Below are 22788 nucleotides of genomic sequence, written 5' to 3' on the forward strand. Positions count from 1 at the left end.
CTTATCTGAACCTGGGTGTACAGAGTAGCGAGACTTGTGTGCTTCGTCCTTCACGAGCTCTCTAAGGTTACCAAACAATGGGACCCATATCCGTTCCATGAAATAGTAAATGCCGTCAGATCTCTCTACGAGTCGTTTCTCCATGCCCCGTAAATACTCAGCTTTAATGTTCTCTTCCTTTAACGCTTAAGTTTGAGCAGAACGGATCTGGTCAGGGAGGTTTGAGTGAATAGTGAGCTGTAAGGCTCGTACACATTTAGGTTTTGCCTCCTTTCGACTAAGGGCATCAGCTACAACGTTAGCCTTGCCTGGATGATACTTGATGGCACAGTCGTAATCATTTAAGAGTTCTAGCCATCTACGCTGTCGCATGTTCAACTCCTTCTGATAAAAAATATGCTCCTGTGATCGGTATAGATAGTGCACTTGGTACCGTACAGATAATGCCTCCAAATCTTTAGCGCGAAAACCACGGCCCCCAAATCCAAGTCATGAGTCGTGTAATTCTTCTCATGAACCTTCAACTGCCGAGAAGCGTAAGCTATAACTTTCTCGCGTTGCATCAGCACGCATCCGAGACCCTGAATAGAAGCATTAGAATACACCACAAAATCCTCGGTACCCTCAGGTAATGACAAGATTGGTGCACTGCAAAGTTTTTGTTTCAAGAGTTGGAAAGCATCCTCTTGCTTCGTTCCCCAAGAATATACAACGCCTTTCTGTGTTAACGCGGTGAGAGGTTGAGCGATTCCGAGAAGTCTTTAATAAATCTACGATAGTACCCAGCGAGACCAAGAAATTGCCGCACTTCCGAAGGATTCTTTGGTGCCACCTAATTTCTGATAGCATCAATCTTAGCAGGATCCACGTGTATCCCCGTTTCGTTAACAATGTGACCAAGGAAGTGTACTTCTCGAATCTAGAAATCACACTTAGAGAATTTGGCGTAGATTTGCTCCTTCCTCAAGAGCTCCAAGATCAGGCGCAAGTGTCGCTCGTGGTCCTCCTTGCTCTTAGAGTAGATCAAGATGTCATCGATAAATACAATGATGAAATCTTTGAGATACAGTTTGCACACACGATTCATGAGGTGCATGAAAACCGCTGGTGCGTTTGTCAACCCGAAGGGCATAACCAGAAACTCATAATGGCCATACCGCGTTCAAAAAGCTGTTTTTGGAACATCCTCCTCTCAGACTCTCATCTGATGATAGCCCTATCTTAAATCGATCTTCGAGTAAAAACTTGACACTTGCAACTGGTCAAACAGGTCGTCGATACGTGGTAAGGGATAACGATTCTTGACGGTCACCTTGTTGAGCTCACGGTAATCTATACACATACGAAAGGACCCGTCTTTCTTCTTCACGAACAGAACTGGGGCTCCCCAAGGCGAAGAACTGGGTCGGATAAAACCTCTATCCAACAGTTCTTGGAGTTGATTTGACAACTCTTGCAACTCTCCTGGTGCAAGACGATAAGGAGCACGAGCAATTGGGGCTGCTCCTGGTGTAAGGTCAATCTGAAATTCCACCTGACGGTGTGGAGGTAGACCAGGAAGTTCTTCAGGAAATACATCTGGAAACTCACTGAGAACAGGCAGGTCTTCGATTTTCCTTTCTTCAGGCTGAGTATCAGTAACAAGTGCTAAAACAGCAGGGTAGCCCTTTCGTAAACACTTCTGGGCTTTCATAGCTGAAATGATTCCAACCATTGCACCACTACGATGACCTTGTACCGAAAAAGATTCTCCACTAGGGAGAGGAATACGCATGATTTTCTCTTTACAGAGAATTTCCGCTTGATGCTTAGACAGCCAATCCATACCAACGACCACATCAAAACTTCCAAGAGTAACGGGAAGTAGGTCAATGTCGAACACTTGACCCATAATATCCAGTTTACACCCAAAAAGGACATCCGAGGCTTCAATCGATTTGCCATCAGCTAATTCTACTATGTGTTTAGTTACAAGATGTGTAGGAGTTAACCCTAACTGACGACTGAATCCCAAAGACACATAACTCCAATCGGCACCAGAGTCGAATAAAACAGAAGCAAATAGATTGTTCACAGAAAACGTACCAGTCACCACGTTGCCATCATTCCTAGCTTCCCCAGCACCAATGGTAAACACTCTTCCATGCGCACCATTCCCACCATTGTTTCCGTTATTGTTGTTGTTCCCAATGTTGTTATTGCTATTACTAGCATTCTGATTCAGTTGAGGGCAATCCCGCCGGAAGTGACCCTTGTCCCCACACTGAAAACACCACTTACGATTCCCCTGATTCTGCTGAGGCTGCTGCCCCTCTTGTTGCTGTGGCTGCTGTTGCTGTGGGGGTTACTGTTGCTGTCTTGGGAATTGAGCCCTGTAATCCCTAGCCATATGGCCCACCTTGTTACACCTGTGACAGACCCGAGTGCATGGCCCACGATGATGAAAGTTACACTTATTACACTTTGGCTGCTTCCCTGAGTAAAAACCCTGATTAGAGCTGTTGGTCTGATTTTGATTAACTGAGGACGACTGACTGAAACTGCGGTTGCTGCCGTTGTCTGGCTTCTTCTGTGACTGATTCGAGTTGGACACCTTGTCCACTTCATTCCACTTACGTTTGCTGTCAGTAGCAGGAGTAATAGCTGTAGCAGTAGTAGAAACGCGTGGTGGCAGCGAGCCACGCTCCACCTCCTGATCTGTGATTTTGCGAGCCAACCGAATTATCTAAGGTAAATTATTGAGGTTCGCTGAAGTAACCAAGCCCTTAAGCTGCGAGGCTAATCCTTTGATGTACAATTCGATTCTTCGGTGTGGAGGTCGTGATAAGTTCGGGCACATATTAGCTAATTCATGAGGCCATTTCGTGTATGCCTCAATCTCAGACCCCACCATTTTCAGGTCATAATACTCATTCTCTAGTTTCTGCACTTCATCACGAGGACAGTATTCCTCTCTCATCAGCTCTTTAAAATCCTCCCAAGTAGTTGCATTTGCCATTTCAATACCCAGCATCTGGACCTGGGCATTCCACCAAGTCAAGGCACCATCCTCAAGTGTGCCTGAAGCATATTTCACTCTGTCCCCAGCAGGACAGTTGCACATCGCGAACACCGATTCCGCCTTCTCAAACCAACATAGTAGTCCCACGGCTCCTTCAGTCCCACTGAACGTCTGTGGCTTACAATCCATGAATGTCTTAAACGTGCAAACAGGAGGATTGTTCTGATTCACGTGTTGACCTAAAGACGAAAGAAAAAAAATACAGCACACAGGTAAGATTCGAGTACGCAACACAAGGATAGAGAGTATTTGGCACACATCGTACCAGCCTGCTGAGCCGCCAGGGCTTCAGCCACACGAGTATTGATCAAATCAGTCAATTCAGCCTGGGACATAACGATGTTGTCATGTCCTCCACCGCGGCCCCCACCATGTCCACTCATGATTCTAAATAAGAAAAGGGGAAAAGGTTAAAAGTCGGGATTGGATGGGAGTCATACATCACTATGACCTCTACAGATTACCGAGTTCTATCATTACGTCAGACAACAGAGCGGAACCCCTTTCACACTCGTTAAGCCTCACTGGGACTCACATGCACCCCACATTGTTATTATGTGTGCACCCATAATAGCAATGCGATTTGCATGTTTATCTCAGCTCCTCCCAACTTATGTTAAAAGGTTCCTCAAATTCGAGTAGCAAGATAAAACACCACAACATAGGTCATGAGGGTTTAGAGGAGCGTCATACTATTAAACACATAACGTATGCAAGTAGCACAGGAACTCATGTTGTAGCGCTAAGTGTGCAATTCACATGCAATATCATACATAAGTGTACACTAGATATGTTGTGCAATAAGTAAATGAGAGACAAACCTTGCAATCTGGAGCTGAGTATCATGGTCGATTTCTGAATTGTTCGGTTATAGTCTGGTTTTATAAAAACGTTTTAAAACCTAGTTCACTATAACCAGTGGCTCTGATACCAAACTGTCACACCCCCAAAATACCACATGCGAAAACCCCGCTAGGCGTGTGACGTACTAGGATCCAGCCACTAATCACATTGAACTAATGTTATGAGATTAAACAAAGTTTCCATTCATTATGGCAAAACAATCATAAACGTAATCCAAGTTTAACATGTTCAGCGGAAGCAAATAGTAAATCATTGTTTCAATGTTTCAAACCAAATGTATGTAAAAACAGTAAGCCCAACAAGTGTATCCTAGCAGTACGACCCATGACCACTCCAGCAATCCCAGATAGCAAGTTCCTTATCCATAGTACCTAACGACCTGCGAGCATGCAACAAGTGTATCAGACAACGCTTGTGAGTTCATAGTTTTACGAAAACGTTAGTTACCAAGTGTTTAGTTCAGTTCATTGATAATAATGTTGATAATAAATCGAGTACCGTACAAGATGGCTTCCAGATTGTTTTGCTCGTCCCCAATTGCCCCTATCTAAGCATTGGTCATGATTAAGGTCATTAGTTCACGCCCGTCCTCTCAGGTACGGTGTGTGGTTGCCAAGCCTAATAGCGCTATCAACTAATACCCCGTTACCTCTCAGGTAACTATTCAATAGAAGATGGGAATTAAGGTGATAGGAAATGAGAACATTCCAGTTTTTACCCAAAAGACTTATTCCTCTCAGGAATACCCAATGATTGTCCCACCCACCGGGACGCATGCTCAAGAGAAGTGAACTCACCTTAGATTTGCTCGGTATGTTTAGTTACCCGTCCAAGTTGGTCAACCCAAACCCTACCATGGTTACCAATCAAAATCAGTTTCACAGTCAATCAAGACACATATTTTACACAGTTTGCATCTACCACAAGATCACCGTTTATCACATATCACGTATTCAGTCCTCATACATGTCCATATCTCATGTGCAAGTCTCATAATAACATTTTACAGACGAATTGGCCACCCACATTTCTAGTTAACGTTATCATCATACAACGAATAGAATTTCACAAACACGAGTGTCCATCTTCCTATACGTCATAATCTGTTTACTGTTCTGTTCATTTACTCTTATGGCGAAGAGTCCTAGCGACGAAGGACTGTCCTTCGTCGAGATGGTGTGTGACAAAGTATCTAATCTTCGTCGAGACGGGATTCGGTGAAGTATCCAATCTTCGTTGAGATGGAGTTCGGCGAAGTACCCAATCTTCATCGAAATGGAGTTCGACGAAGTACCACAAAGGTTCGTCAATAATCACATAACAACAGTTAACACATTTTCAGCAGGATTAATGGATCAACCAACAGTTATTTTACAAGTTTAAACAACCCTAGTTATGAACAATCATCGACTACCCAAAACATAACAGTTCCCATTTAACATACAATTCTAATCAGACAATAATCATTGAAACACACAAGAATCTTCGACACTTTCATCATACAAACCCTAATTACGTAGTCATTGTTCATACAGCCGATTAACAATGGAACATTATGTACACAAGATCCTACATATTCATACAAAATCATCACAACACGAATCCACATATCAGGTATTAATCCAACGAACGAGAACAAGACACTAACCGAAATACCGGATTGATTAGTTTGTTTGGAGATGAAGGGCTTCGAGACCTAGATGCCGTCACGCAGAGAGAGAGAGTGTCTTAGGGTTTGTGGGATTTGCAGTTACGTGATATGATAAGTCATACGCACAAAATAACAATCAGGCCATTCTGGGCCTCGAATAGTCTGGGCCGAAGGCCACTTTTTGGCGAAGTTTTCCTTTGGCGAAGTACATTCTTCGCCATGATGGGTGTGTGACGAAGAATCAACCTTCGTCGAAGGTTGATTGTGACGAAGGACCAGTCTTCGTCGAGGGGTTGTTGTGGCGAAGAACTACTCTTCGTCGAATGTGTTTCTCAATTAGGGTTGAGCATAATTATAAACATTACACAATACTTAAGTTTTCATGCAACACTCAAACGTAATAATACTTTAATCATTCCAATATCATGCACAAGATACATCGTAAAATGAACTGTGAAAACAAGATTGTGAAACAAGTGATGCGTAGAGAAAAGACCTTGAAATCTCGTGTTGTCACAGGCTGGGCCGGGTCGTGGGACGCGAGCCGACACCAGCTCATTGTTTGATGTTTTTTGATGATTTAGGCCCTCCGACTTGTATATACTTGATGTTTTTTGTCAATTTCAATGTGTTTTAAGCACAATAATCCTAGTTGAAGGTTGTATGCGATGCAATGAAACATAAACCAAATGTAAAACGAGCATAAACATGTAAAGTTGTCGAGAATATGTGCGTATTTCACAAAAATTGGGTATATAGAGCATACATTTGCAAGTTGACATATTTGGCACAAAGTATAAACAAAGTATCACATGATTAACAAGTTCGAACGTATAAGCGTGTATCAAATGTGTGTAACATAAATGTAAGAAAAATACGAATTTCATTATGATTCAAGTCTTGGATTTTTCATTGATTACAACAAAAGAACGATTACAAGAATACAAAGTTTCCAAAAATAGAATTACAAGCAAGGGTTTACAAATATAGAAAGTACGAAATAGCAGGGCGTTACAGGGGTGGGGGTAATGCCTCCCCTTTTGACGCCCCCTTTTAACATTCATGTTTTGGTGTTTAACGCCATATGGGTGAAGTGCACCATCCCATAACAACTAGTCTTAAAAGCAAACTTATTTTAGAGAAAGTTAATAGTATCTATTTATGTCAACTCTAATGGTTTCAACTATCTTCAATACATAAACCAAACAGCAAACCTAGATACATGGTTCATGAAAATATCATGAATTGGATGATTATTAAGTGACAATAGAACCTGGCGTAACAAGTGAACAAAGTGTGCAAGTTTGTTTTAGTAAAGAGACTCAAACCCAATTCAAGATATGAGTGCTGAGTGTTAATGAATGTTTTTTTAAAAAAATTCAAAGAAATATGCTAATAAAATCTTGAACATTTAAACCAATTTTTGAGTGGGGATTTTATGGGATTCTAGTCTAAAAATGAACCAATCACTTTGTAACTATGTGCCTATAAACAATTGTGCTTGGTTTGAAATGCATATATAGGTTTCTAACAAAAGAATAACTAAAATATGCTCAATCATTTATACTTTTTGTTGTCTTATATATAACTCGTTAGTTCTCCGCAATGAAAAAAGAATAAGATACCATCACCATGACTAGTGACTACTACTTTTGGTACATCTTCATCCAACACCATGATAAGACAATAAAGCTTGAAAAAACAATTAACAAAACGCAAGGAATATATAAACTTTCAAACTACAAATAACCCATGCCAACCATCGTATATCGCCATTCTTCTAACATGAACAACTACTCTGACAACACCGGTTATCGGCCAATCCACACGCTTGTGCCATATGATCGTGACAATGATGTTTCCCCTATGATCCGTGTTTCTTTCATAACTGTAAGTCACTGCTATCCTATATATTTATTTTTCTAACTAAAAGTGATTATTTAAGTTGATAATCAGAATTGGAAAAATCCAACTGATTATATGCTTTTGTTTTTTTAAATTATGATATGACCATTTTCACAACACATATCCGTACAGGATTGGGTTCAAAAGTGAACACTAGTGTAGCTTGCGAACTGATTGAACTAATCCTGGTCATTGATCTAGTGTTCACTCTAGAACCCCACCCTATCCGTACATTTGTGGCATAATAATCACAAAATACAACACAAGAACACCAGAGTTCATGTTTATAATTAACATCTAGGATTTCTACTAATCGTGTGTTTCGCGGTACCGGAACTTAAAATAACTCGGGTTTATACTGTCAGATATTTGACCCAACTCGTTTTCGAACAAAATTTACCTTAAAACATAGACCAACTGAAAACACATATAAAAACAAGTACAAAAAAGTATTATATTTGACTTAACTCATTACCAACAACAATTTACGTCGAAACGTAAACCAACTTGGATTTATAGCAAAACGTACTTGAAAATACGCATGTAAGAAAATAATATATTTTTTAAGTTAGAGAATGATACCGCGTGTTGCGGTGACGTCGAAACGTAAGGTAACTCGAAATTTTTACAGCCTATTGAAAACGTATTATAGTTAAACCGATTCGTTTCCGAACAAAATATATGTCAAAACCTACATAAATATAAGCACGAAAATGTATTATATTTTACCACGTACATAAAAATAAACACGTAAAACTCGAGAGGGCCAAAATGATATTTTATAGAAAACTGAGGGGTATAAATGTTAATACTGAAAGTTAAGATACACAAATAGAAAAAAAAAAGACAAAAATAAAACAAAACAAATCAGTGTAACTAGATTTGATATTGATATTAGCTACACTGAAATGTCACCCTAGAATGTTTTATATATAATGTGTTCTAAAATTTTGCAGGGTACGGTCAGTCCAATGGATTATTTTGGGTCCGAGGGATATGTGTCGCCCTTCGCGGCACCTAGGTAAGTCCTCTAGTTAGCTTACGAGTTACAGGCTGTTTGTTTACCTCTTAATGGTTCAAACCTTTTATTAATTCAACACTTAATGGTTCATACATTTGTCTCTGAATGGTTAAGTTTTATACAGAGTCTGAATGGTTAAGACCTCTAATCTGAATATGTCAGACATTTGCCTCTGAAGGGTTAAGCATTATACTGCCTCTTAATGGTTTAGACCTATTACTGGTTCAGCACTTAATGGTTCAGACCTCTTATTAATTCAGCACTTAACCATTCAGAAGTTGCCAAACAGCCTCTTAGAGATTGAATTATGCTTTTATCTTAAACTCAGTTATAATATATAGGGTAACGTTCATGCGGAAACCACATGTATTGCGAGAACCAATGTGAACACAACAAAATAAACCAACTACACCACCAAAAACATAAAAATCCTAAAAAAGCCTAACCCCCCTCCCTCTCCCCCCCCCCCCCCTCTCAAAGCTAAATGCTAAAAACTAAACCTCAAAAAAACTAACCCCCCCCCACCCCCACCCATGCTAAATGTTAAAAACTAAACCCAAAAAAAAAAAAAAAAAAACTAAAAACAATTTTTTTTTAAATTTGTATTTTTAATAACGAAAAGCAGCAACTTTTTCATAAAAAATATTAAAAAAATTATGTGTTTTTTAGATTTTTTTAGGTAATTTTGATTGTGTTCATATTGGTTCTCGCAATAAAGGGTGGTCTTCTCCGATATATATATATATATATATATATATATATATATATATATATATATATATATATATATATATATAGGGGACCGCTAAAATGAGAACCACTTCGAGTTGTAAGAACCGTGATAACTACACCGTACGGGACGAAGAGGACCAAAATTTTTTTTCATAAACGTAGATGCGTGTATTATAAACATATTTGTAAAAAAAATTCAAAAAAAAATGTCGTGTGTGTAGTTTTGAGCACCACAAGTTTGTGTTTACAAGTACCGTAAATCCTACCGGGAAATTTACGGTACCCGTAAACACACATTTGTGGTGCTCAAAAACTTTTTTTTTTGAATTTTTTTTACAAATTTGTTTATAATACACGCATCTACGTTTGTGAAAAAAAAAATTGGTCCACCTCACCCCGTACGGTGTAGTTCTCACGGTTCTTACAACTCGAGGTGGTTCTCATTTTAGCGGACCCCTATATATATATATATATATATATATATATATATATATATATATATATATATAACCATGAATCAGGTAGGTCAAAGAGATTAAAATTTAAATTTCTAACAGGTGTTAGTATAATGCATCCAAAATTATTATTATTATTATTTTGTACATGTGCAAGTATATATGGATTTTTATTACATTAAGTACCTCTTAATCAAATTTAAAATATTACATTATATTTATAAAAGCGTTAAAAAGTTGGTGAAAACTTCTTTTGTGAAGTTAACATGATACGTTTTGACTTATGATTAGTTTTAACTCCATCGAAAATCCTATAAAGCGCATATTTAATGTGTTATTATTCATTTATAAATAGTTATAGCACGTTATTCAAACTATGTGACCCGTGCATCTTGTTATTTAAATAAATTACTAAAAAGTTATATACTAGTTTCTTAATTGTTAATATCCAAGGGCGATCTTTTCAGGGTTCGATCTCAACCTACCTTACCAAACCTAGCACGCGGTACCACTATGCCAAGAAGTATAAACCCCAGACCAAGACTCACCAGCCATAGTGATCCCATATTAATGGGAAACCAACAAAATATTGGTTTGGAGAAGCTTAGGAGAGAGATCTACAATCCGAGAATACCACGGATTAACCTATACTATCGGGATTTTGATGCTAGATCCAAACCGCGGGAGAATGAAGATGGTAAGAGTTGTGTGGTTTGTTTAGACGACTTTGAACCAAGAGAAATGGTAACACTCACACCATGCAATCACATGTTTCACGAAAATTGCATTGTACCATGGGTGAAAAGCCATGGCCAATGTCCGGTTTGTCGTTTTGTGATCAGTGAGCGAAATAACGAGAATGAAAGAAGACAACCCATTAACAATAGTGACTTGAGAAATGATCCATTTGCAAGAGACTTGGTTTCTTTTATAAGAGACATGGAAGGTAGGGGTTGATCTCTTTAGGGTGCACCCTTTGGCCTTTTCTAAGTAGCTTGCTAAGAATGGTGATTGTAAGACCCTTAATTTATACGATTTTCATAAAGATTTCGATTAATATAGTGTATTTACGATTAAACATACACTTGAAAATACGAGTTTGTTAAAACATTTTAGGAAACAAAAACATTTTAACATCTTGTATGTAAATTCGTCGTTTTAAAATGTGCCGACGAATCATTACGCGGAAGCTTGAATTCTTGATCATATTCGGTTCTTCGTTGAGCTTGATCGTCCTCCGGTACTATAAATTATACCTACAATTCATAAAACATGAATTGAATTAGTCATACGTAGTTTAAAACGTGTTTAAACGAGTTCGCAAGACAAAACAATTTAAATAAACAATTTTCACCGAAACAGGCCATCTGTCACATCCTGATTTCCACGTGTCTCACCGGTGGGCCCGGTGGGGGATTACCGTGACGTAGTTGGCAACATTATAGTCAAACCACACAATATATATGAATGCACAGCGGAAGCATAAAGATAAATATATTTCAACGTTAAGTGTAATATCAAAGTATCACCATTGTTGAAATAAAATCCACAGGGGATCAATAATGATAATAAAAAAGTATTGTTCAACAGACTTCAGGCATCTTAAGCTTGCGAGACTTCTAATGATGCTAAGGAGAAATCCCAGCCAATTACGCATAGTACCTGCATTTAGTCTTTTTGGGAAAAATACGTCAGTTTACACTGGTAAATACATTCAACTGACACTTTTGTAAAATGTTTAATAAAATTGGTTTAAATGCACAAGGCACAAACTCTTTATAACTTGGGATAATTTATAATTAAATCTTGTAAAGAATTACATGTTACTATGCGTTCGGTCGCCCGGGTCGTGCCGGGTTAAAGTTTAATAGACACGCCACATAGCATAAAACCGTGGCCGGTAACCAACGGCTACACTTTTATAGTCATGGACATAATGCCGGGTGTACGCCTACACCCGGATGTCGAGGTCGTGGCCATTTCGTAAAATGCTGCCAAGGATATCCGGGACATGGTCATTAAGCCCCCAAAGGCGTAAAGCCAACAAAACAAGTTTTTAAACGGGTCACATTGTTAATACCCAACTACTAATGAGTTGGGGTCAATTGCCCGACCAAGCGGTATTTTAAATACCGTAACCCAAGCCCGTATAACGGAAAATAAGTTAAAAGTATTTACCTTTGCAAGTAAAATTCCTTAATTGAATAAATTGCAGATAGCTTTTACTGGTCCTCCTAATCTGGAACGAAGGTTTTATAATAACCTATTAGAATCCTAACGGGTCTTTAATTAAGCTTAAGCTTAGACCGGCTAGTTTCAAAGATACGGTTCGTACGCACGATTAAGCGAAGACCGGATAGAATGTGATTTAGACCCGACAAGTTTGAAGACTTGTTCCATATGGGTTTATTATTCACATTCTTTGAGATAAAACCGTTAAGGTTTGACCCGTCTCGGCTAATTTATGTAAACTTGTTACATAACCCGAACCGTACGCGTAATAAGCGTGACGGGTACTCATGAGAGCTATAGACAGGTCTCCTAAGTTAATTATGCCTCAAATATGTTGTGACATCAGTAAGATGCCTTTCATTATGCCCGAAACGTGTTTAAACACTAACTAGGCCCCGTAGGGTTATTTTGGTAATTTCACATAAGCCGAAAAGCTCAAAACTGGAGTCTGAGTTTATCAACCTTTGCTTACTGTTAAAATATTATAATTTGCTTCTTATATCAGTAGGTATCAACCCGGGTATGTCCAATATAATTTTGTCACATACTTTGCGTTAAAAACGCTTAATAAGGCGATTAAAGGCCATTTCCGGGGTCTATACTTAAATCTGATATTTTTATATTTCCAGAAGGCTTAAAATAATCTATTTATCATATGTGATTAGTAGCAAAAGGTTTGAAGTTGTTTAGATATGTAAAACTCATTTTATGGTCCGTAAGGGCAAAACCGACAATTACCGGATTAAGCCTACGACTACTAGTTATGCTCAATCTAAAATTAATTAAAAATATTTAAAAATCCCAAGATAATATATTACATCAGTGGGTATTAAGTTTGATACCAAAAAGTAGGCTTAACTAGGCTATACACTAATTACGCCATTTTATTAACATAAAGCATTCATTTTGCGATAATGAGCACAACTCTTAATCTACAATTCAAATTGATGTAAAACTTTGCATACACGTTTATATATCAGTAATTAAAGTTTCTACTCTTTTATATTTCCAAAAATCACATTTTAAGGCAATAAGGGCATAATGGTCAACATTTGGGCATTTAACGGAATCATGCAAATTAATTGGATAACTCATGATCTGAGGTGTACAATCACAGAGGGTTATACTAGCATGTAATCTGGTCCAAATAAGGGCTCTACGGTATTTTTGAAACATACCATAACGGGTCAGAACTGAAAGTCCAAGTGAAAGTCAAACTATGTGACTTTCGGTTCCGATCCGGGTCCTTATAGTAAATTGTCGAGCTGAACATGTTTAGACATGTTCTTACACTAATTACCAAGTTATATTAATGATAAAACAGGTTATAAGTGTTCTACATTGTTAATCTTGCATAAATCGCATTTTAAACTTTCTGTTGACTTTTTAATTACATGTTTGACTCGACTTTTAACCTAGTTAGAGTGGTGATCAGGGGGAACCCTTTTAAGGGTTTATTACCCACATAAACACCAACCTATAACTACTTTTAGTTCGAGATATAACTGAGCCATTGATGACTAATCTCGAAGTCAAACCGTATTACGACGGTTTGATTTTTAGCTAAATAACTAAGCTAAACTCAATTTAGAAAGGATTAGAACACTTACTGAAGTCCTAAGCTTAATTAGGGAACACTTGAGAGGAAGTTGAGCTCCAGAAGTGGTCCTCAAAGATGAAGGTGTGAGTAAACTTGTTGCACAATGTGGCCTTTTATAGGCAATGAAGATCATTAAGATCATCACAACAAGGTCTACAAGGGCTCCTTGATGATCAACAACTGTCCCATAGTGCTAGGAGATGGTTAGGGGTCGCCCATATCTTTGGAAAGATCCTCACATTAATGTTTTACCGTTTACAACAGCCAACAGCCAACTTTCTGTCGCTGGGCGTCGCTTACGGACCGTATGGCATGGCCCTTGCGGTCCGTAAGCCTATGGCGGAAACATTTTTTACCCCTTCACCCCTTTACGGTCCGTAAGGCAGGACCCTTACGGTCCCTAAGCGCTTATCAGTGGCAAAAAAAATTAACCTTTCAAGGATTGAATGGTCAACTTGCATTTTATAATTTCTGAGGCTTGCCTTTAACCCATACTTGGTCAGATATCATAATGTATTATGGGCTTGCACAAGGATGGGGTTTATAACAATTATTTAAGTTGTATTATTTTTCTTAGGATCCAAATTAGTAAACTTGGGCATCCATTATTATTAGTAATTACCGGATTAAGATATATTAGATGCTTATTAATTTTTGCTTAGGGTCTTGGGATTTAAAATGACGAAGTCGCTCAGAGGTATAAAATTAACATGTCGACATATTTGAAAATCCTACCGTATATCTTTAATTAAATCCGGGTTTACAATACTTTTGTCGTATGCGACACGTGTCATTTATTTATTGGACACAAAATTTCGAGGTGTTACATCCTCACCCCCTTAAAATAAATCTCGACCCGAGATTTACTGAAACAAATAAGGGTATTTTTCTTTCATCGTGGATTCGACCTCCCACGTGAATTCGGGATCTCTACGGGCATCCCACTTGACCTTAACAATAGGTACATGCTTCCTTCGAAGCTTCTTTACCTGTCGATCTTCAATCGACAAAGGTTTTTCCACAAATTTCAAGCTCTCATCTATATGCACATCTGTATGTGGTATTATCAGTGATTCATCAGCGAAGCACTTTTATAGATTGCAGATGTGGAACACATTGTGAATTCCATTGAGCTCTTCTGGCAAATTTAGCTTATAGGCAACGGACCCGACACGTTCGATAACCTCGAAAGGTCCTATGTATCTCGGGCTTAGTTTGCCTTTCTTGCCGAAACGCATCACCCCCTTCCAGGGTGATACTTTAAGTAACACTTTTTCACCTACTTCGAAGTGAAAATCTTTACGCTTTGGATCTGCGTAACTCTTCTACCTATCTCGGGCAGCTTTGAGACGGTCTCGAATCTGGACAATCTTGTCCGTCGTCTCGAAGACTATCTCTGGTCCTGATAATTAGACATCTCCAACTTCCGCCCAACAAACAGGCGATCTACACTTTCTACCATATAATGCCTCGAAAGGCGCAGCCTTAATGCTGGTATGGTAGCTATTGTTGTAGGCGAATTCGATTAATGGTAGGTTCTTATCCCAACTACAACCCAAATCGATAGCACATGCACGTAGCATGTCTTCCAACGTCTGAATAGTATGCTCACTCTGACCGTCTGTCTGAGGATGGTAAGCCGTACTAAAATTCAAACGTGTGCCCAAAGATTGCTGGAAACTTTTCCAGAAATGCGACGTGTATCTAGTATCCCGGTCAGAGATAATAGACACAGGTATGCCATGCAAGGCTACAATCTTATCAACGTATAACTGGGCCAACATGTCGGAGCTATAAGTCTCCTTGATGGGTAAGAAATGCGCTGACTTAGTCAGTCTATCAACGATAACCCATATTGTGTCATTTCCTTTCCTCGTCTTGGGTAACTTGGTAATAAAATCCATAGTTACACATTCCCACTTCCATTCGGGAAGTTCAGGCTGTTGTAGCAAGCCAGATGGCTTTTGATGCTCAGCCTTGACTTGCGCACAAGTTAAGCATTTTGCTACATAAGCGGCTACAGACTTTTTCAAGCCTATCCACCAATAATTTGCCTTTAGATCCTGATACATCTTATCAGCTCCAGGATGGACGGAGTATTTAGAACTATGGGCTTCCTGGAGAATGACATCTCTAAGTCCTCCGTAAATTGGAACCCATATTCGTCCGTTTAATCTTAAAATTCCGTCTTTGCTAAGAGTTAGCTGGTCCTCAGTTACTCCTAACTTTTCTTTAGGATAGTTAGCTTCTAACACAGCTTCTCTCTGTGCAGCTAACAACCTTTCAATTAAATTATTCTTCACTTCAATGCTCTTGGCATTGATTCGGATGGGTTTCACCCTTTCCTTCCTACTTAAGGCATCAGCGACTACATTCGCCTTGCCGGGATGATATCTGATTTCACAATCATAATCATTTAAAGTTTCCATCCAACGGCGTTGCCTCATGTTTAACTCCTTCTGATTAAACAGGTGTTGAAGGCTCTTATGATCCGAATAGATCACAAACTTGATACCATACAGGTAATGTATCCACAGTTTTAGTGCGAACACAACGGCACCCAGCTCCAAGTCATGGGTGGTGTAACTCTTCTCGTGCACCTTTAACTGTCTCGAAGCATAGGCAATAACCTTGCCTTTCTGCATGAGCACAAATCCCATGCCAGTGTGTGATGCTTCGCAGTAAACTACGAACTCTTCGGTACCTTCAGGTAATGTGAGCACAGGAGCGTTGCTCAACTTTTGCTTCAGAATATCAAAGGATTCCTGCTTAGGGCCCCAAACAAACTTTATCTTCTTCTTGGTCAGGGAAGTTAAGGGCGCAGTAATCCTTGAAAAATTCTCGATGAAACGCCTGTAATATCCTGCTAACCCCAGGAAACTACGAATTTCTGTAGGCGTCTTTGGCTCTTGCCAATTCATTACAGCTTCAACTTTAGCGGGATCCACCTGGATACCACGCTCGCTGACAATGTGTCCTAGGAATTGGACTTCTCGAAGCCGGAATTCACACTTAGAGAATTTGGCATAGAGTTTCTCATGATGTAGCAGTTTGAGAATACAGCGAAGGTGTTTCTCATGGTCAGCTCGGTTCTTCGAGTATATAAGAATGTCGTCGATGAAAACGATGACGAATTTGTCCAAGTACGGCTTGCAGACGCGATTCATGAGATCCATGAACGCAGCCGGTGCATTTGTGAGCCCAAAAGGCATTACTAGGCACTCGTAGTGACCGTAACGAGTCCTAAATGCGGTTTTATGTACGTCTTCATCTCTGACTCTCAGTTGATGGTAGCCTGACCTCAAGTCAATCTTCGAGAAATAACTTGCCCCTTGTAACTGATCGAACAAATCGTCGATCCTCGGCAAGGGATATCTATTCTTTATCGTGACCTTATTAAGTTCGCGATAATCGATGCACAGACGCATCGATCCGTCCTTCTTCTTAACAAACAGGACAGGTGCTCCCCAAGGAGACGAACTGGGTTTGATGAAACCTTTAGCTAGCAGTTCATCCAGCTGGGTCCTTAACTCCTTCATTTCGGTTGGTGCTAGCATGTAAGGTGCTCTAGCAATACGTGCTGCTCCAGGGATGATATCGATCCTGAATTCCACTTGCCTATCTGGTGGCAAACCAGGTAGATCTTCAGGGAAAACTTCTGGATATTCCGAAATGACGGGAATGTCTTCTATCTTCGGTTTAGGCTCTTCAATAATCACCTGTGCCATGTAGATGACACAACCCTTCTTTAGACATTTTGAAGCCTTGAGCATAGTCACTTGCTCAGGCAATCCGTACTGGGTATCTCCCCGAATGGTAAGCGATTCACCAGACGGAGTCTTTATCACCACTTGCTTTCTGTTGCAGACGATTTGGGCCTGGTTGTGAGATAACTAGTCCATACCCAATACTAGGTCAAAACCGGCCAATTTAAAGGGAAGTAGAGATAGAGGAAAATAGTGGTTCTTAATGGATATCACACATCCATCTAACACAGTGGAGACGGTTTCTATGGTGCCATCTGCTAGCTCTACCTCGTAATTCACATTTAAGGTTTTGACAGGTATATTCAGCAATTTGCAAAATTTATGATCTACGAAAGACTTATCAGCGCCCGAATCAAAAAGTACTCTTGCAAAGATATCATTTACGAGAAAAGTACCTGTGATCACGTTATCATCCAGCACTGCTTCTTTCGCCTCCATCCTGAAGACTCTTGCATTGGTCTTCTTGGCCTCTTCAGGCTTCTTGGCATATTTAGGGCAGTTTCTTTTAATGTGCCCTTTCTCGCTGCAGCCGTAACAGGTTGCATCCTTTATTTTCTTGCAATCCACGGTCTTGTGGTCCTTGGACTTGCACAACCCGCAAGCATACGACTTCGACTGAGTCTGCGAGTTTGATTCGAGCCTACACTTTCCAAAGTGATGTCTCTTGCAATTCTTGCACTTGGGCTTCTCACCAGACTGTTGCCCATCCTTCCTTGACTCCGACCCTCTTTTGTTATCACCGTTTCCACGGTGTTTCTTGCCCGACCTCCGTGAAGTATCATCTTCACGCTTTCTCTTCTCAGCTTCTTTGTTCCTCAGCGATCTTTGTCGGACCGCATCCAGAGTGAGGGACAAAGAAATGTCAGCTACAGATCTGAAGGTCGCTGGCTGAGAGGCCTTTACGCTTGCCTTTATTTCGGGGGCTAAACCACCGATAAAACGAGCGATTCTCTTTGGCTCCGGGGTTACCAGATACGGAACCAACCGGGACATCGTGTTGAAGCTCGTGAGATAAGCTTGACAGTCAAGGTTCGTCATCACCAATGACAGGAAGTCAGTCTCTATCTTTTCAACCTCATGTTGAGGGCAGTAATTCTCCTTGATGAGAGAAATGAATTCCTCCCATGTCATGCTGTATAGAACAGCCTTTCCCGAGGCCTGAACCAACGACCTCCACCAAGCCAGGGCCTCGCCCTTGAATGATTGTGAAACATACTTTACCACATCCTTCTCTGCGCAACCACTGATGTCCACCACGGTGTCCATCTCGTCCAGCCACGTCATACAATCAACCGGTCCTTTCTCCCCAGTGAAGTCTGGGGGTTTGCATGATACAAAGTACTTGTAGGTGCAGCCTCTGGCGCGAGATGCATCAGTATATACCTTTTCTTGACGGACACTGTTTTCATTTGACGAGTGATTATCATCGTCCTTTTTAGGCTTGGACGGTGGTTTGCTGTGAGATTTTGAGTGGGTTTTCGGCTTTGAGTGTGGTTTGGATATGGTTCTGCTCCGAGATTCAGTATACTCCTCGTATTGTCGATCCAGGGCTGCCTTAACAGCATTGTCGACAAGAGCTTTTAATTCTGCGCCCGTCAAATGCACCTGGGCGTTATCGTATTCGTCTTCTTTCGAGTGACTATTCTCCCCACTAGGATCAGCCATGGTAACTTGAATCTGTTACAGAAGATAACGAAAAAATTTTATTTAGGAGTTTATTATGGAATTGTCTTTTATGGCAATTCATTAACCATGGTAAACAGAGACCATATCTGGTTAATTTGTTACTCACTTTTATTTAGGATTTGAACATACTTATCCTATTTACAAACAATATTATTAGTGGAATAAAAGCCTAGTCACGAGGACGTTTTTATAATATTAGCCGGGATTACAGAGAATCAAGGCATGAAGGTCTGAACCGTAGTTCTTTTCCCTTTTCTGACAGGGAGTCATAGACTACCACTGCCTTTTTGTCTTATATGACAATAATTATGGCCCGTAGGCTTTACATCACTAATGGATGTTTATGAGTTTGGCCTGTAGGCACCACATCACTAATGGATGTTTAAATAAGTTTGGCCCGTAGGCACTACATCACTAACGGATGTTTTATAATTGATCATCTTTATTGACGATTTTAACCCATGATTTACAAATCATTAATTTGGGCCTTGGAATCCTTAAAAGGATTCCTATATAAGAATGACGTGTGCGATTTTAACGAATCACATCTGCCATGAACGTTAACATGATTACAGAGGTTAACTTGGAATCTGAATCTTTTAATCAGGTCTTACCATCTTGGCCGGGTCTTATAAAGACACCTGGCTAGGTTTCACTCTTAAGATTCTTTATTTAGGCAGATTTAAATTTAAAAGGAATGATTTTTGATTTATTTCATTTATAATTAACAAATTTAAATTCATAACATAACATTCCATAAATTTCAAATATGATTACACGCTGCCCTAAACGGGACTTCTTAAATAAATAAATACCTACGCAGAGGTTTATAGAAAAATAAGTCCACGCAGTGACCAATACAAGATAGATGTCCGCGCAGGGACTAAAAGATAAGTCCACGTAGGGACTGAAATACGATAAATGTCCACGCAGGGACTAAATTGTAAATACAACAATGCATAAGGAGAATAATGATCTCGTTTCTTCCTCCCTTTCAGTAGGTTTGCTAAGCCCTTGAGAAATCCACGATTACTCTTTCGTTCTTGTTCGAAGTCTCGTTCCACACGGTTTAAACGGTGGAGTATTTCTTCTTGCTCCGGTGGAGAAAAACGTGGCTGCTGCGACGGTTGCTGAACCGGAGGTCTAGGAGGTATTGGATACCCATGAGCTGAGTAATCTGGTCTCCAAGAGGTTCCATGGAGGGCATTATAATTTGCCGCTACCACATATGGATCGGCATCATAGTTATAGTTGTAGCGCTTGTGAGTCGGCTGCTCAAACGGGTTGTACGCCGTGGAAGCGCCGTACGCTGGTATCGGATTGTCATATCCGAATGGTGGCGGAGGTGGTGCAATTGGTGCAGAATTCACCTCTGCAGGGTGGCCAGAAGGTTCCCCTAATTGTGGTTCTTCTTCAGGCACTGACGGAAAGTGACTAGCACTCGAGTGGCGAGGGGTGCTGAAATGGAATTCCCCTCCTCGGGTAGACATCCGTGCGCCTGATCTTCTACGCCTTGGCGGATCTGGAATTACTGGTTGAACCGGTGGCCGTGGCGGTGGCGTAACTGCCACGAACCGTGAATCCTCCGAAGGATCCTGTTGTTGCTGTTGATCATGAGGCGAGTAATGATGTGAAGGTGTAAAGTACCAATTACATTGGTCAAACCTCGCCTGGTAGCTGTCGGGACCTTGATAGGGTGTTCCATGGAAGGATGACCCATCAGAAATCTCGATTGGATGGTTGGGAGTACCCCGTGCAGGCTCGACGGGATCTGTATCCTCGTCCATATCCACCGCATTGTCTTCAGAAAAGTGATCCTCTGGTCCTAAAGGGTTATACCCTATCGGCTCTTGGACATAATCCGCCGGGTTAAACTGTCCTACGAAGAAAGGTGAAGGATCGCCATAAGATCGGTGCGAAGCAGATCGCTGGAGAGGTATAAAGGATGGTTGAGGGTTATTGGGATTCTTTTCCGAATCTGGTCCAAATGAATGACGGTATGAGGGTGTTGAGCTATGCGAGGTAGAATGTCTCGCAGGTTCAAAGAGGTTTCTTCTTCGTCTCAGTGGTTCGTCACTTCTTGTACTAGAAGGAGCTCGCATGTTCGAGGGTCCAGCTTCGTGATCATTGTGAGTAATGATCGTTCCTTTGCCTCTTCCTCCTCTTCCTCGTCTGATTGCTGGTGGCATATTTCCTGCTTTCAAAACTTTAAATAACAATAAACAATAAAAAGACAAACTGGAATAACAATTCGAATTTGTCCTATGTTCTTGTCTAGACTCAAGTATGTGCAATTGTGTAACTGAGATTAAACACAAAGGCTAGTGTTTAATTCACTCAGTGTTGGCTTTGATACCAACCTGTCACACCCTGATTTCCACGTGTCTCACCGGTGGGCCCGGTGGGGGATTACCGTGGCGTAGTTGGCAACATTATAGTCAAACCACACAATATATATGAATGCACAGCGGAAGCATAAAGATAAATATATTTCAACGTTAAGTGTAATATCAAAGTATCACCATTGTTGAAATAAAATCCACAGGGGATCAATAATGATAATAAAAAGTATTGTTCAACAGACTTCAGGCATCTTAAGCTTGCGAGACTTCTAATGATGCTAAGGAGAAATCCCAGCCAATTACGCATAGTACCTGCATTTAGTCTTTTTGGGAAAAATACGTCAGTTTACACTGGTAAATACATTCAACTGACACTTTTGTAAAATGTTTAATAAAATTGGTTTAAATGCACAAGGCACAAACTCTTTATAACTTGGGATAATTTATAATTAAATCTTGTAAAGAATTACATGTTACTATGCGTTCGGTCGCCCGGGTCGTGCCGGGTTAAAGTTTAATAGACACGCCACATAGCATAAAACCGTGGCCGGTAACCAACGGCTACACTTTTATAGTCATGGACATAATGCCGGGTGTACGCCTACACCCGGATGTCGAGGTCGTGGCCATTTCGTAAAATGCTGCCAAGGATATCCGGGACATGGTCATTAAGCCCCCAAAGGCGTAAAGCCAACAAAACAAGTTTTTAAACGGGTCACATTGTTAATACCCAACTACTAATGAGTTAGGGTCAATTGCCCGACCAAGCGGTATTTTAAATACCGTAACCCAAGCCCGTATAACGGAAAATAAGTTAAAAGTATTTACCTTTGCAAGTAAAATTCCTTAATTGAATAAATTGCAGATAGCTTTTACTGGTCCTCCTAATCTGGAACGAAGGTTTTATAATAACCTATTAGAATCCTAACGGGTCTTTAATTAAGCTTAAGCTTAGACCGGCTAGTTTCAAAGATACGGTTCGTACGCACGGTTAAGCGAAGACCGGATAGAATGTGATTTAGACCCGACAAGTTTGAAGACTTGTTCCATATGGGTTTATTATTCACATTCTTTGAGATAAAACCGTTAAGGTTTGACCCGTCTCGGCTAATTTATGTAAACTTGTTACATAACCCGAACCGTACGCGTAATAAGCGTGACGGGTACTCATGAGAGCTATAGACAGGTCTCCTAAGTTAATTATGCCTCAAATATGTTGTGACATCAGTAAGATGCCTTTCATTATGCCCGAAACGTGTTTAAACACTAACTAGGCCCCGTAGGGTTATTTTGGTAATTTCACATAAGCCGAAAAGCTCAAAACTGGAGTCTGAGTTTATCAACCTTTGCTTACTGTTAAAATATTATAATTTGCTTCTTATATCAGTAGGTATCAACCCGGGTATGTCCAATATAATTTTGTCACATACTTTGCGTTAAAAACGCTTAATAAGGCGATTAAAGGCCATTTC

General features: G+C 40.1%; 1 protein-coding gene across 1 annotated transcript; it reads left to right on the top strand.

Annotated features, from left to right (window-relative positions):
* The first annotated feature begins 7285 nt into the window (after positions 1-7285).
* On the top strand, positions 7286-10781 carry LOC110923499 (putative RING-H2 finger protein ATL71). The gene is made up of 3 exons (XM_022167582.2): positions 7286-7466; positions 8438-8502; positions 10157-10781. Exons 1-3 carry the CDS (start codon positions 7329-7331, stop codon positions 10644-10646), a joined length of 693 nt encoding a protein of 230 aa, XP_022023274.1. The 5' UTR covers positions 7286-7328; the 3' UTR covers positions 10647-10781.
* The last annotated feature ends 12007 nt before the right edge of the window (positions 10782-22788 follow it).

Source organism: Helianthus annuus, chromosome 17, assembly GCF_002127325.2.
Source record: "Helianthus annuus cultivar XRQ/B chromosome 17, HanXRQr2.0-SUNRISE, whole genome shotgun sequence".
In the NCBI taxonomy this organism is placed as follows: domain Eukaryota; kingdom Viridiplantae; phylum Streptophyta; class Magnoliopsida; order Asterales; family Asteraceae; genus Helianthus; species Helianthus annuus.

What these genes read in the sequence shown, in the direction of transcription:
- LOC110923499 (XM_022167582.2), top strand. Translation starts at nt 7,329, where the DNA reads ATGCCAACCATCGTATATCGCCATTCTTCTAACATGAACAACTACTCT. An exon ending in TCCGTGTTTCTTTCATAACT is followed by an intron (nt 7,467 to 8,437) that starts GTAAGTCACTGC and finishes AAAATTTTGCAG; the next exon opens with GGTACGGTCAGTCCAATGGA. An exon ending in TCGCCCTTCGCGGCACCTAG is followed by an intron (nt 8,503 to 10,156) that starts GTAAGTCCTCTA and finishes CGATCTTTTCAG; the next exon opens with GGTTCGATCTCAACCTACCT.